This window comes from Carcharodon carcharias, chromosome 33, assembly GCF_017639515.1.
Source record: "Carcharodon carcharias isolate sCarCar2 chromosome 33, sCarCar2.pri, whole genome shotgun sequence".
Classification (NCBI taxonomy): domain Eukaryota; kingdom Metazoa; phylum Chordata; class Chondrichthyes; order Lamniformes; family Lamnidae; genus Carcharodon; species Carcharodon carcharias.
Window position 1 is genome coordinate 11,160,251 of NC_054499.1, and position 16,089 is coordinate 11,176,339.

General features: G+C 49.6%; 1 protein-coding gene across 3 annotated transcripts; it reads left to right on the plus strand.

Annotated features, from left to right (window-relative positions):
* The first annotated feature begins 1,400 nt into the window (after window positions 1-1,400).
* On the plus strand, window positions 1,401-13,080 carry LOC121272347 (paired immunoglobulin-like type 2 receptor alpha). Of its 3 annotated transcripts, XM_041178985.1 has the most exons (5): window positions 1,401-1,515; window positions 3,261-3,554; window positions 9,106-9,474; window positions 9,897-10,087; window positions 11,508-12,712. In XM_041178985.1, the coding sequence occupies exons 3-5, from the start codon at window positions 9,108-9,110 to the stop codon at window positions 11,586-11,588; spliced, it is 639 nt and encodes a 212-aa protein (XP_041034919.1). In that variant the 5' UTR covers window positions 1,401-1,515; window positions 3,261-3,554; window positions 9,106-9,107; the 3' UTR covers window positions 11,589-12,712. The 3 variants fall into 3 exon arrangements, with proteins under 3 accessions (XP_041034919.1, XP_041034917.1, XP_041034916.1); XM_041178983.1 differs by lacking the exons at window positions 3,261-3,554; window positions 11,508-12,712 and adding an exon at window positions 12,733-13,080 and having other exon boundaries at window positions 1,433-1,515; XM_041178982.1 differs by lacking the exon at window positions 3,261-3,554 and having other exon boundaries at window positions 1,433-1,515.
* The last annotated feature ends 3,009 nt before the right edge of the window (window positions 13,081-16,089 follow it).

A 16,089-nucleotide genomic window follows, 5' to 3' on the forward strand; every position in this document is an offset into this window, starting at 1 on the left:
ATTTTTAGATAAGTGGAGAGTGTTTGATTTTCAAAAGGACATGGGAAATGTTTACAACTGACAAGATAAATTAATGGCCAATGGATATTACATTGATTTTTCCCAAAAGTGCTGACCATAATGATAACATGAAAGATTTTTATGTTCTAGGAAAAGTAACTTCTAAAGGAAAGTGGAAACAATGGGGTTTACCAATCAAAAAGGAATAAACTATATTTAAAGAAGGATGGAAGGCTGTGTGATGCATGGCTGTGCGAGATGTTGAAAGGCGGCTGTGTGAAATAGACCTGGGGAAAAGCCTTTAGCTACCCTGCCAAAGTTTGCTGTTCCGGTAACCAAAGTTGTGTTAAAAGCCTTAGGAAGTCTATTGTCCGGTGGGTGCTTGTGGTAAAATTGCTTGGATGACTTTATAAAGTTGGAATCTATTTCAACTGTTGCCTTAAAGGGGGTGTGTAGTTGGGAGTCTGGTTAAGTAGAAATTTTGGGAACTGTGTCACTGTAATCTTGTGTGTACTCAAGTTTGTTCTTCTTTAGTTAATGAATGCTTTAATTTAATCTTTAAAAGTCTCAGAAGTAGTGGACTCATCACTTCTGGCTTCAGTGCACAAGCCTTCCATAATAAATACCAATTGCGAAATCGTTGTGATAGCGTGGCCAAATTTCCCTTGTGGATTTGGTCAGCCTGGCATATACCACCTGCTGTATCATGTCACTTCCTAAAGTGCAGCGCCCAGAACTGGACACAGTAGTCCAGTTGAGGCTGAAACAGTGTTTTTTAAAGCTTCACGATAGCTTGCTTTTGAACTCTATTTGCCTCCATTTATAAAGAACATAATGCCAAATATTTTATGAACCACTTTCTCATTGGCCCAGCCACCTGCAATGATTTGAGCACATGTACCTCAGCCCCTGCGCCCCCTTTAAAATGTTATCTGTAATTTTGTCTTGTGCTTCCTAACAAAATGCACCACTTCACACATCTCTGCCACTTTCATCTGCCACTCGCCCACCAGTCTATGTCCCCTTCAGGTTCATTGCTATCCTCCTCACGGGATTTATGGTTAACATTCCTCAACCTTTGGCTTTGTTTCTTCCAATATCACCTCTCTTCCCCTGATTAGAGTCAAGCCAATCAGCGTAGACTCTCGGCCAGTATGGCCATGAAGAAGAGAAGAGAGAGATGAAGAGGTGGGGCATATGATGTCGTTCATTCACCCCACAGTTCCGCCATCTGTTAATGTTAACGTGCCTCGGTTGTGCTCACAATTTGGCTGCTGATTGGGCGGATACCAGGAGCATGCCAAGAGCTCAGGTCCGGGGCAGTGGGAGGGAGCTGATGTGGAGGGATGATTTCCTAACCGGAGACAGGCGTGCAATTCGAGAAACAGGAAGGAGAAAAGGAGAACTTCTTGTTGTTTAACACTGATCGGCGAAGACTCCTCCAGACCCTCAGAGTGAGGTGAGGGGAAGCAATGGACTCTGTCATCCGTCTGATCCTTCTGTGCCTCCCCGTCGGTGAGTAAACCTTATTTTATTTTCCTGCCCCCTACTCTATACCCTCCCTGCAGCTTCTCATCGCCCATCCAGCCCCTCCCAAAGACACGGAGCCTCGCGGACCCTCCCCAAAAGCTGCTCCAGGCTTTCCATTTGATGGAAGGGTGGTTAAACCATCTGGCACTGATGTAATGCACACCCAAATCGAAGAGTGAAGGAGGAGCCACAACAACAACAACAACAACAACAACAACAACAACAGGAAAAGCCCCTTTAACAAAAAGAGGCATTCCAAGGTGTTCACCAGGATCATCTTCATAAAAGGAGCACAGTGCTAAAGGAGATATTAGGAGGGGAGACCCAATGACTGGTCAAAGGGATATGTGTTAAGGAGGATCTTGAAGGAAGAGGGAGAAAGAGAGAGAGAGAGAGAGTACTGGGGAGGAAGTGGCAGAACTTTGGGCTGAGATAACTGAAGGAACACTCCCTAACGTAGACTCAAAGGGGAGTGAAGAATATGGAAGAGGCTCGAATTGGAGGAGATCTCGGAGGGCTCTAGGAGATTATCGAGTTAGGGAGAGGGTGATTGTTTTTAACAGGAGGTGTTGTTGAACAGGGAGTCAGTGTGGGTTCATGGGCACAGGGCTGGTGAAGGGAGAGCAGGATTTGGAATGGGTTAGGATACAGGACAGCAGATTATGGGGGGTGGGGTGTGATGAAGCCTAAGGAAGCCAATGGGCCGAGAGTGACCGATGGGGTTGATCAGGAAGTCGCGATCGGGAGATGGGGGGAGGAGTTATCTGCACGGGCAACATGGAAAGCACCCTGTCGAGTTTAACCCCACAGCGAGCGGGTGTTTTAACACTGACGGCGATGGGTGAGGGGAATTTGGAGGCTGCCTCACCGGAACACAGGGAGACTGGAAACAGGGTGAGAGGAGGGGATGTAAAAACGGGAGGGAAGAAGTGAGGAGGGCGGATGGGAGGGCAAGGGAACGGAGAGGGAAAGACAGGTGAGAATGGTTTCTCCTGTCTCCCCCAGGGTCTCCCACACTGACACTCCTATCTCCCCCAGGGTCTCCCACACTGACACTCCTGTCTCCCCCAGGGTCTCCCACACTGACACTCCTATCTCCCCCAGGGTCTCCAACAGTGACGCTCCAGTCTCCCCCAGGGTCTCCCACACTGACACTCCTGTCTCCCCCAGGGTCTCCCACACTGACACTCCTGTCTCCCCCAGGGTCTCCCACACTGACACTCCTATCTCCCCCAGGGTCTCCAACAGTGACACTCCAGTCTCCCCCAGGGTCTCCCACACTGACACTCCTGTCTCCCCCAGGGTCTCCCACACTGACATTCCTGTCTCCCCCAGGGTCTCCCACACTGACACTCCTGTCTCCCCCAGGGTCTCCCACACTGACACTCCTGTCTCTAACAGGGTCTCCCACACTGACTCTCCTGTCTCCCCCCGGGTCTCCCACACTGACACTCCTGTCTCCCCCAGGGTTCCCCACACTTACTCTCCTGTCTCCACCAGGGTCTCACACACTGACACTCCTGTCTCCCCCAGAGTCTCACACACTGACACTCCTGTCTCCCCCAGGGTCTCCCACACTGACACTCCTGTCTCCCTCAGGGTCTCCCACATTGACACTCCTGTCTCCCCCAGGGTCTCCCACACTGACACTCCTGTCTCCCCCAGGGTCCCCCACACTGACACTCCTGTCTCCCTCAGGGTCTCTTACACTGACTCTCCTGTCTCCCCAGGGACTACGACAAGCTTAATCCTGAGGAAAGCCACACGACATGAGGAATGAAAGTATAATCAAAGTGATAATCAGGCCAGCCATGATCTTATTGAAGTCACTGTTACGATGCTCCAATGGTGCAGAAGGTCAACTTTTAACGTGGTGGATGTGCTGCTGATCCTTATTTGTCTTGAACTGTGTTGAGTTTTTTGAGTGTTGTGATAGCTGCACTCATCCAGGCAAGTGGGGAGTATTTCACAACACTCCTGATTTGTGCTTTGCACATAGTGGACAGGATTCAGGGGTTCAGGAGGTGAGTTACTCAACGCAGGATTCCCAGCCTCTGACCTGCTCTTGTAGCCACAATATTTATATGGCTGGTCCAGTTCAGTTTCTGGCCAATGGTAACCCCCAGGATGTTGATAGTGGGGGATTCAGTGATGGTGATGCCATTGAACATCAAAGGGAGATGCTTAGAATCTCTCTTCTTGGAGATGGACATTGCCTGGCACTTTTGTGGTGTGAGTTTTAGTTTTTCGGGTAGTGATATAGCTGTAATCGGACAACTTGGCTAGGGGCATGGCTAGTTCTGGAAAACAAGTCTTCAGTACTATTGTCATAGCCTCTGCTCTATCTGGTGCCTTCAGCTGTTTCTTGATAGCACGTGGAGTGAATCAAATTGGCTGAAGACTGGTATCTGTGAAGCTGGGACCTGCGGAGGAGGCTGAGTTGGATCATCCACTCGGCACTTCTGGCTGAAGAACGGGTGGGTGACCCTCGTTCACAGACACCGAGTGTCTGCTCTAGGGCCCTGACCTCAGGAAGAGAGTGCACCGCTGAAAGTTACCACCATTGTTCCCCCACAGCGCCCCTCCACACCCCCTGACCCCCGGCGATCCCCCTCTCTCTGAACCCCGCCCTCCCTCCCCCCCCATCCTGCCCCCACTTACCAGTGTCCTGGGATCCAATGTCGATCTTCAGTCTGGTCCTGGACGCAATAATCAGCCTCGGTCACCAGCAGTTGATGAGAGGAGAGGATTTCATAACTGGAGGAGGTTGTGAGATTAGAGAAACAGGAAAGAGAAAAGCAGAACTAACTGCTCAGATGTACTGAGTGTGTGACAGTCGCTCCCAGCCTCGGAGAAGACTGTTGTCAGGTGGGGTGTGTCCAGGGGCAACTGCTGCCCAGACTCAGAGTTGACGGTTGTCGAAGGGGGTTTGGGGGTGACAACTGCTGCTCTGGCATTGGATCCCGCGCACAGTCAATTGGAGTGGGGGTCGGGGTAAGCGAGGGAAGTGGCCACGCGGGTGCGATACCTGTATAAACTGACCTTTCCTCTAAAACCGGGACAGGTCAGGCACAGCCACAGTGATATGGTCGGGGTCGGCCTCCTAGCCTGCCCGCCCACACAAGCAATGCGGAGGCACCAATGTGCCACCAAGCCCTCCAGACCTTACCCACCCAGCACCCTGGCACAGGCTGCAAGTCCGCGGCCACTTTACTGGACTGCGGAGCAGTTGGACTTCATCAACCGCAAGAGTATCCATTCGTTGAATGTGTAGCTGGTGTGGGACCAACAGAAACACATCCTGCAGGAATGAGCATGGTTTCCAGGGAATGAACGACTTCTACATCCTGAGTCGCTCACAAATCCCTGGAGTCTTCCAGGGTTCACAGAGACTGCAGGCTTGGCTCCTCGGGGACAAGGGTTACCCACAGAGACTGTGGCTGATGACACCCGTGCAGCAGCCTCAGACTGCAGCAGAGCGACACTATAATGAGGCTCATGCAGCAACTCCCAACTTGGTGGAGCAGACCATCGGGATGCTGGAGATGAGGTTCCGGTGTCTGGACCGGTCTGGTGGAGCCCTGCAATACAGCCCACAGAGAGTCTCACACATCGTTGTCCGCTGCGCCCTTTACAACCTGGCGCTGCAACAGGGAGAGGAGCTGGCTGAGGAGGAGTTGGAGGAAATGCATGTCTCCTCTGATGAGAAACTTGAGGGTGAGGATGTCCTTGGAGGCGACCTGGACGAGGATGAGGCCCTCGTATTGGCCAGATGAGGATGGCGCACTCAGGAGGCCCTCATAGCTGCTAGATTTGTGGTGGATGATGACCAGAAGTAGTGAGGTGTCTCCGTAGACCCTCACATCCCAGTTGTGAACGTTTGATTCCAGTCTGGCTTATAACAGCACAAATAGCCTCTGTGAGAATGCTCCTGTCATGGAGATGCAGTGGAGGCCCTACTAATCACTCAAACACAGGGAGATGATGATGCAGTGAGGACACTCCATAGATCTTCACATGGCCTCTGTGAATGTCTGACTCCTGTCTAGCCAAGGGCAGCTCGCTTGCGTTCCATGATCAGGGTCATATCATAGAGACACAGCCATGAAACTTTACAAGTATCTGATGCTTTGTCCACCTTCAGGACCTGAGCCCTTCAGGAGCTGGAGAACAGCATCAGTGGTCACAGATGCTGAAGAGATGGGGCCAGCCTCACTTTACAGGCACTGAGAACACATTGAGAGAATGGGAGAACTCTGTGGCCCTGCCCACTACATTCTGGCAGCAATGACCAGCACCACCGAGGTGCAGACATCAGTAATGTTTCCAGGGAGTGTGAGGCTGGACCATCACTGTGGTCTGAAGGCTGCACAGACACAGGGAAGAGGCCCTGGACTGAGACACCTGCCTTTATCTTGTGTAGAAAGGTTTCACATCTGAGTGACAAGAACACTGCTCATCAGAACAAGGAGCCACAGGCAGGGAGACATTCTTGGGAGTTTATTGACAATAGCGAACATTATGTACATGTGATCAACACCCGTGTCCAGGCTGTGTAACTAATTCCCCTTAAGCTTCCTAATCCTGCCACTACGTCTTGGTGCTCCCCAGACATCCACAGTGGAGGTGGAGACAGCCTGCTGACTGTGAAGCCCTGTCTGTGATGACCCTGGCGGGAGTCCTCTGGAGGGCTGAGACTTGGAGGGCCTCGGCCTGCTTTCGGGGTCCTGCTGTGTGGCAGTGACTCCCTCCTCGGCCTGTGGAGCTGGAGCTACGGAGGTCACAGGAACAGGTGGTCGATGGGCCGGACACTCCCAGAGACCCCTGGGTGGGTGGGCTCGGAGTGTGCACCTGCTGATCCTCCTCCCTATGGGTGCCCGAGGGCCCCAGGCTGACTCCATGTGGAGCAGGGGTGGCTGGAGTGAGACCGAGCTGCCCAGCACCCCTCTCACGTACACACTGTTGGAGGCCAACAATGGTATCAGTGATGGAGTTCAGCCCGCGCAGCAGGGCAGGTGTGATGTCCTGGACCAAGGTCTCCATGGTGGCTGCCACCCTGCCAGTGTTGACCTTGATGCATTGGCAATGCCGGCGCTATCACCTCAGACTGAAGACGGAGACTCCTCCATCGTGCCTTGCAATCTGAGGAGTGCAGCAGACATCCCTTCCTGATGCTCCCCAGCTTGCCTGTGCAGCTCCAGCGACAGTGCAATGACTGAGTCCAGAGGCTCATCATCTGACTCGGAATCAGCAACGTTCTGGCCTCCAGCAGTCCTGCGAGTGCCGGGGACCTGGGAATTCCCTGCCTCCGTCTGCTGTGGATCAGAAAGTGAGATGTGCTCAGCAGATTGGGCGCACCAGGAGCTACTCTAAAGCCAGGTCCCTCCGAGGTGTGTGTCTCTGCGCTGGTGGAGGGTCTGGGTGAGGCTGTGATGGGACTTCAGGGAGGGGACCTCCAGATTCCACTCCAGAGGTTTCTTCGGGGTTTGATTGGAATCCCTGGGTCAGGGACTCTGTCGGCTGTTTAGCAGATGTGCCTGCGGAAGAGAGGAGAGATAATGAGAGTATGGAAGTGGCCTGTGAACGAGGACACATCACTCACGGCCCGGCTGTCTGATGGATGTTGCACTGCTGGATCCTCACATGGTAGAGCAGCACTGACCTCACTGTCAGCACAGGAACGCTCCAGATCCTCGCCAGCCAGCTGGATGGCTCTGTTTCCAAAGTCCGTGAGGACCTTGATTTCGGGCATTCTGCCACCGGTCTGTGACCTCTCCCTCTTGTTGTGTGCCAGCTTGTCCTGCATGGATACATATGGAGAAGGTGTAAACAGGACACCTGCCAGGCCAGATGATAAGTATGCCCGGCCTGTGTGGGTGGTGAATGGTCCCATGGACAGGGTGAGGATAATGATGGTGAGCGTGAGAGAGTGAATGGTGATGTCCCTTAAACTGGCAGTGAGTGAGGGCCCTGTGGGTGTGTGATGGGTTTGTGAGTGTGTGAATTGTGAGTGATGAGTAGAGTGACTTACCCTAGTGGAACAGAGGAGATCATTCATCCTCTTGTGGCACTGGGTGGCTGTTCTCTTCTGAAGGGGATTTGCGCTGACCACCGCCTCCCAAGCTGGACTGGTCACATTGCTGCCCATGCTGTGGCCAGAGCGGGGGGTACAGGACATCCTGGTCAGCCCCTCCACATGCACAATTGCTCGAGGGAGCTGTCATTGATGCAGGGGGTGGGGTCTCCAGTCTTATTTCCATTGCTGGCCATGTCTCCTGGGCATTGGGTGGTGAGCTGGAAGCAATGAGCGATGTGCTTGTGACTGGATTTCAAACATGGCAGCCAGCGTGATGCGATGGTGGATCGATGACAGGAGGGCGAATGAGAGCCTGCCCACCATGGAATCGGCGTGTTTCCCGGGCGCATGTAAATAATGAGGCGGGTTTGGGACGATGCAGGGTGAAATCCCACCATCGAACCCGACGGGTAAAATCTCGGTTTGCTTGGTGCCAATTTGGGAAAATTCCACTCAAAGAAACATTAGGAGAGGAAAAGAGTCAATCATCAAGGCCCCACAGTCACCGCCAATCAAAACCGAGAACTGTTAGAGAGACATTAAAAACTGGATTCTGATCGAGGACTTGAGGGGGTTAATACATAGATTAGAAGATACCCGGGAGTGAGTTAGAGAGTGGGGTCTAATCTCAGGGTTTGTCTGGTTTATATACAGAATAATAGATTTACAGAGTTACAGACGGGAATCTAATCTCAGGGTTCGTGTGGTTTATACATAGAATAACAGATTTACTGAGTTACAGAATGGAATCTAATCTCAGGGTTCGTGTGGTTTATATATAGAATAACAGATTTACAGAGTTACAAACTGGAATCTAATCTCAGTGTTCATGTGGTTTATATACAGAATAACAGATTTACAGAGTACACACTGGAATCTAATCTCAGTGTTCGTGTGGTTTATATATAGAATAACAGATTTTCAGAGTTACAGATTGGAATCTAATCTCAGGATTCATGTGGTTTATATATAGAATAACAGATTAACAGAGTTACAGAATGGAATCTAATCTCAGTGTTCGTTTGGTTTATATTTAGAATAACAGATTTACATAGTTACAGACTGGAATCTAATCTCAGGGTTCGTGTGGTTTATACACAGAATAACAGATTTACAGTGTTACAGACTGCAGTCTAATCTCAGGGTTCGTGTGGTTTATATATAGAATAACAGATTTACAGAGTTACAGACTGCAATCTAATCTCAGGGTTCGTGTGCATTGTATATAGAATAACAGATTTACAGAGTTACAGACTGGAATCTAATCTCAGGGTTCGTGTGGTTTATATAGAGAATAACAGATTTACAGAGTTACAGACTGGAATCTAATCTCAGGGTTTGTGTTGTTTAAATCTAGAATAACATATTTACAGAGTTACCGGCTGCACTTTAGGATTCGGAGTTTCCCTGTTCCTGAGTGCATTCCTGGAATGGTTTTCTATTGGGTGAGATTTATTGGGGCTTCTGAAATAACCACTTTCTGTTTCTGTCTAACCCAGTGATGATAATTGGAAATGATTTCAGTGTGAACCAGACTGAGTGCCTGGAGGGTGTGGTCGGGAAATCGATCGATATCCCCTGTTCATTCACTTACCCAGAAACATACAAACCCAGAAAGATTAACATTCACTGGAGAAGAAATGATCGTTTTGGAGAATTTATATTCAACCTCTCACGGAGTTACATTCACCCTCATTACCGAGGCCGGATTGATTTCCTGGGAGATCCAATTTGGAAAAACACCGGAACCATCCGGATAAGCCACATAAAACAAAGTGACCAGAACCTTTATTTCTGTCTCGTGGAGGGAAAAGGGAATTACACCAGTGGATGGCAAAGCAACACTGGGACACTCCTCATTGTACGAGGTAAACACTCATTTGGATCTTTGCAGTTCTCTCTCCAACCCCTTGATAAAATCCTTTTATATACTTCTGAATTTGTTTTCAGATTTGCCTCATTTTCAAAGGTCTTTTTTTAAAAATTCCTCGCATCCCATTAACCCTGTCTGGGTGATCTCCTCCAACCCCACAAGTCTCCAAATTCCCTGCTCTCCTCCAATTCCAGCATTTACCCACCCTCCCCAGGGTCTCCCACAGTGACACTCCTGTGTCCCCCAGGGTCTCCCACACTGACACTCCTGTGTCCCCGAGGGTCTCCCACACTGAATCTCCTGTCTCCCAGGGTTTCTGACACTGGGACTATTTCCCCTGTTTCCCATCACACTGTTCCTGGTTTGTGTCTGTGTTCCTGTTTCCAACTCATTGCTTTCCATTCCTGTATTTCACAGGACAGGGACCCACACCCTCACCAGCCCCGTTAACACCCTCAGTGACTGCAGCAACATCAGCGCGCACTGGGGAAGATGAAGACGAACTGGGTCAGGGTGTAATCCTGATCATCCGGTGCGCTCTCGCTCTGGGAATGCTGGCGATTGTCTGGCTGATCGGAATTTATCTGATGAAGAGCAGAGAAGTTACGGTAATTTGAGTTCTGTGATATCATCAATATTTCCTGTGATGTAGATAAACATAATGTTTGTTTTAAAGATAATGAGACATGGCCTCTCAATGAATCTGGAGCCCACCCCAGTGGACAGTCAGAGTCTCTGTATAACTGAGCTCCTGTCCTCATTCCAGCCTTGCTCCAAACCTGGATAACAGAGCTGAATTCCAGAGGTGAGGTGACAGTGACTGCTCTTGAGATCAGGGTAACATTTGACCGAGTGTGACATCAAGGAGCACTGGGGAATCTCTCCACTGGATAGAGTCACATTGAGCACAAAGGAAGGTGGTTGTGGTTCCCAATCCCAGGTCCTCGATGCGGGCATTCCACAGGGATGTGTCCGAGGACCAATCATCTTCAGCTGCTTCTTCAATGACCTTCCTTCCATCCTGAAGTCAGAGGTGGGGATGGTCACTGGTGACTGTACAATGGTCAGCACCATTCGTGAGACCTGAGGTACAGATGCTGATGACACCTGCCTGGTGCAAGACATGGAGACCATTCAGGCTTGGGCTGGTGAGTGGCAAGTAACGATCGTGCCACACCAGTGCCAGGCAATGACCATCTGAAATAAGATAGAGTCTAAGCAGCACCCCTTTGACATTTAAAGATGTTTCCATTGCTGAGTCCCCCACTATCAACTTCCTGGGTGTTACTATTGATGAGACTTAAAGTGACCCAGTCATATAAACACTGTGTCTATAAGAGCAGGTTAGGAATTCTGTTGCAAGTAACTCACCTTCTGACTCCTCGAAGGCAGCACACCATCTACAAGTCAGGAGTGTAATGGAATACTCTCCACTTGCCTGGATGAGCTCAGCTCCAACAATATTCAAGAAGCTCCACAGCATCCAGTACAAAGCAGCCCCGCTTGATTGGCACCATATCCAGAAACATTGAATGCCTCCATCACTGACACACAGAGACATCAGTGTGTACCATCTACAAGATGCACTGCAGCAACTCACCAAGGTCCCTTTAACTGAAGTTCGAAACAGGAAACCTCAACCACTCAAAAGGACAAGAGCAGCAGATGTATGGGAACACCACCAATTGCCTGTTCCCTTCCAAGTCACTCACCGTCCTGCCTTGGAAATATATCACCATTCTTTCACTCTCTCTGGGTTAAAATCCTGGTATTCCCTCCCTAACAGCACTGTGGGTGTACCTACACCACACGGACTGCAGTGGTTCAAGAAGGAGCTTCACCACCACCTTCTCAAGGGCAATTAGAGATGGGCAATAAAGATTGGCCGAGCCAGTAATGCTAACATCTCACGAGTGAAAGTTGCAAGCATTGAGTGTCCATTCTTCTGGTCTATTGGAATTCCTGGTTGTTGCCTCAGTCTTTTCACATGGGAGTTTTGCTGCTATAAACCTGTGTCATCAATTTCAGATTCACCCGATCGAAGGTTCTGGGAACAGACCAAACGAGAGACGAGTGGATCAAACTGAAATAACCAGTCGGAATCTGTGACTGAGAGCCATACATACCTGATGTGCTGGGCCCTGCAATTTTGCCGGATCACTCATTATCATACAACGGAGCCACATCCTTAGCAGACCACACTTTTCTGAACTAATTATAACCTCCTTTTGAAGCAGACGCTGGTGAAGACTTGCTTTAGTGCAGAATTGAAAACAACAGGGTCAAAATCCAGGAAATCCCTCCTGAGCAGCACGGTGGGTGCATCTACACAGTGTACTGCGGCAGCTCAAGAAGACAGCACATCAGCACCTTCTCAAGGGCAACTAGGGATGGGCAATAAATGCTGGCGCAGCCAGTGAAGCTCACATCCCAGAGATGAATAAAATAGATTTTATTCAATATAATTGAATCATAGAAGGGATGTAATTGGATTCTATTTTAACAGGTATCTCACACGGTAGAAAAATCAAACGACCCCTGAGCAGCATATGTGGGATGATTGAACAACATGGGTCAGTGAGAAGAATAGGAGCCCTCTGGTGTCTCTGTGCAGCACAATTTTTAAGGGGCCTCAGGGCAAATACTAACTGGTTCACAACTGTCCCTGTGTTTTCTTAATCAGCAAGTCTGAAGACACTGCTCTTTGCTGCTTCTCTCTGCAATAAATTTTCAATATTTACTATGCAACACAACTTTATCACATATTTCAACAGCTCAAAAACTCATGACAGCACCAAGATAATGTGGGCTACTGGGTAAGTAGACAAATGGACAAAATTAAATCAATGGGAAAGCCTCTTGAGAATCATGTGCAGTGAAACAGGTTACTGATTCACTCTGAGACCATTACACACTCCTGTCCTGGCAATCTCACCCCACACAGCCTACTCAGTAAACCTCCATTTGCAACTAAATCAACAGAACTCCAGCCATGATTCCACCCTCCGTTCACAACATGATTATGGATAACAGAAGCCCTCTAGCACAGCTCATTTCATCCGTCCGAATGACGTATAAATGTATGTATTAGGAGCAGGAGTGGGCCATTCGGCCCCTCGAGCCTGCTCTGCTTACCTTATGCCAGTGACTATCACAACTTAAATGCTTCATCGGTGCTAAAGCAACTTGAGACATTGTGAAAGGTGCTACATAAATGAAGCTAATATCTGTCTTTCTTTGCACCCACATGTAGTTGCAGGGTGACTGTCGCAATGTTGAAATCGGAGGCCTAATTCTGATTCTCTAAGGATAACCAATCACAGGGCAATCAACTGATGTGAGGGAAATGGCCAGAAAGAAATCGCTACATTTACCAAACATTTCAACTCTGTAACTAATACAACCTTACCATCCTAACTTCTCTGGCACCTACCCAACATATACCTTTAATGGCATCTGCCCCTTTTACAGCCTCTCTGGGGTGAATCCAGGATGGAGCAGAGATTTGTAAGGTCTTTCTTTAAGCAATCTCTTAGTGACACATAGGGATTTTGTTACCAAAGTTTTCAAGAGTAATAAAATGGGCGATCGTGAGTCAAAACCCTGTTTTGCATCAATCCTGGTCTTTAGCTTTTTACATTTATTTTGGTTAGACCCAAGGTTCACCAGTGCTGTGAGTAAGGACAGCAGAGATTGGATATAGCCTCAAATTTACAGACAGTGCAATGTGGGAGACCAGCCAGGATTGACTTGGAATAGTCAAGCCTCAAGGTAAAGAGGCATCAGTAAGGGTGGCAGCAGCCGATGAGCTGATACGGGGTGAAATTGGGTGGTGTTATGGAGGTGAAAATAGGTGGTCTTAGTCACTTGTCATTGGAAGCTCATCTCTGGGTCAATGTGACTGTTTCCAGGGAGAGGGATGGGATTGGTAGCTAGGGAGTGGAGATTGTAACCAGAAACAAAAACAGTGGTTTCACTCTTCCCAATATTGAACTGGATGAAATTCCTGTTTATCGGATGAGCATGATAATTTACAGACAGTGGAGGGGTTGAGAGAGGTGGTGGCGAGGTTGATCAGGCTGTCATCAGTGGTCACATGAAGACTAACGCTGGGCTTTCAGATGATGTTGCCTAGGTGCAGAATGAAGATGAGGAATAGGAGGGGGCCAAGGATAAATCCTTGGGGAACATCTGAAGTCACAATGTGAGGACAGGAACGGGAGATATTGCAAGTGATTCTCTGGCTACGATTGGAGAGGTGAGAGTGGAACCAGGGGAGACCAGTCCCACCCCGTCCAGGCTGTGGAGAGGTGTTTGAGGAGGATGGTGTGGTCGACCGTGTCAAAGGCTGCAGACAGGCCGAGGAGGACGAGGAGGTAAAGTTTACCTCAGTCACCCTCACACAGGATGTCATTGGTGACTTTGATAAGAGCTGTTGCGATAGAGTGTCAGAATTCTTGAGAAGCTCGTGTCCTGAGGTTTCAAGTGTGAGTCTATAGAAATGTCACGGCCAGCAGAGGGTGAAAAGCTTGACAGCTGGGACTTTGAAAGGGAAGTTGGAAATGATTTGGGAGATAGTTTTTCCCCAGAGACAGAAATGGAAGGAAGTTGAGAAAAACAGAACTAACTGCTCGTGGGTTGTGTGTTATACACATCGTCTCATCAGCCTGTGATCAGTGGCGCCTCCTCCAGGCTCACAGAGTGAGGTGTGGCTCCCCAATGGACTCTGCTCTCTCTCTGTTTGTTCTGTGCCTCTCCGCCGGTCAGTAAAACCTATCTTATTGTCCTGTCCCTGTCTTCGTGCCCCACCAACTTCACCAAAGGATCACGGTGCCGAAGGAAATATCAGGAGGTGTAAGGAATTGCTTTGAGGATGAAGGGGAGAGAAGTGGAGCGGATTAGCTGGGAATTCCAAAGGGAAGGCACGGCCGCCAATGGTGGAGCGATTAAACTCGGGGATGTCCAAGTGACAGGTATTGGAGGAGTGCAGAGATCTCAGAGGGTGATAGGGCTGGAGGAGGTTACAGAGATAGGGAGGGAGCAAGGCCATTGTGGGTGGAGGATGGACAGTGAATCTGGAGCGATCGATGGGGAACATCAGGAAACCTTGGTTAGAATGAAACTGTTGGGAAACACCATCAATTATCCAGTGTTGTGACCCTGTTTGTAACGGATGAGGGTGGGAGGGGGTAATTTACTGATAAACAGAGACAGATTCGAGCTGGAGTGGTGAGGGAAGCGGAAGAGAGGAGAGGAGAGGGGATGAGGGGAGAGTGGAGGAAAGGAAAGGAGAGGAGAGGGGAGGAGAGGGGAGGAGATGAGATAAGAGGAGAGGGTATGAGACAAGATAGGAGGCAAGGAGGCGAGTCAAGACAGGATGAGGCGAAAGGAGAAGAGAGGAAAGTAGAAAAGAGGAGAGGAGATAAGAGGAGTGTAGAAGAGAACATAGAGTAGATCAGAGGATGGAGAGGAGAGGGCAGGAGGAGGAGAGTTGAGGAGAGAGGAGGGCAGAGGGAGGAGAGGAGAGGAGAGCAGAGGGAGGAGAGGAGAGTAGAGGGAGCAGAAGAGAGGGATGAGAGGAGGGCAGAGGGAGGAGAGGAGAGAGGAGAGCAGAGGGAGGTGAGGTGAGGGGAGAGGAGGGGAGAGGGTGGAGAGGAGAGGTGAGGAGAGCAGAGTGAGGAGAGGTGAGGGGAGAGGAGGGGAGAGGGAGGTGAGGTGAGGGGAGAGGAGGGCAGAGGGTGGAGAGGAGAGGGGAGAGGAGAGCAGAGTGAGGAGAGGTGAGGGGAGAGGAGGGGAGATGAGAGGACGTGAGATGGGAGGAGATGTTTGAGATGTTCAGGATATTCAGGAAAGACACCTTCAGTTCTCGAGGTTTTACATTAAACTAATAGAACATTACATTAATTTACACAGGGTAAAATATATCAGCAGGGCTAGAGATTACAGCTATTTTCATTCCGGCAGCAGCAATCCATAGACTAAACCAAACTCCAGGCAAAGCCTTTTCACCTTACAGATTGAAAATGAGGTTATTTTCACTGTGGAGCCAGTTGGAGGTTTGCAGCTGCCTTTTGATTTTACATTGTCTCTTCCCGGTACACCCGAAAACTACTGAAGTGATACCGACCACCACTGATTGGATGCAAATTCGCCTTGTCCCACAGGCCTCTCCCCAGGGTCTCCCAAATTGACACTCCTGTCTCCCCCAGGGTCTCCCACACTGACACTCCTGTCTCCCCCAGGGTCTCCCACACTGACACTCCTGTCTCCCCCAGGGTCTCCCAAACTGACACACCTGTCTCCGCCAGGGTCTCCCACACTGACACTCCTGTCTTCCCCACGGTCTCCCACACTGACACTCCTGTCTCCCCCAGGGTCTCCCACACTGACACTCCTGTCTCCCCAGGGTCTCCCACACTGACACTCCTGTCTCCCCAGGGTCTCCCACACTGACTCTCCTGTCACCCCAGGGACTACATCAAGCTTAATCCTGAGGAGATCCACACGATATGAGGAATGAAAGCATAATGAAGGTGATAATCAGGCCAGCCATGATCTTTTTGAAGTCACTGTTACGATGCTCCAATGGTGCAGAAGGTCAACTTTTAAT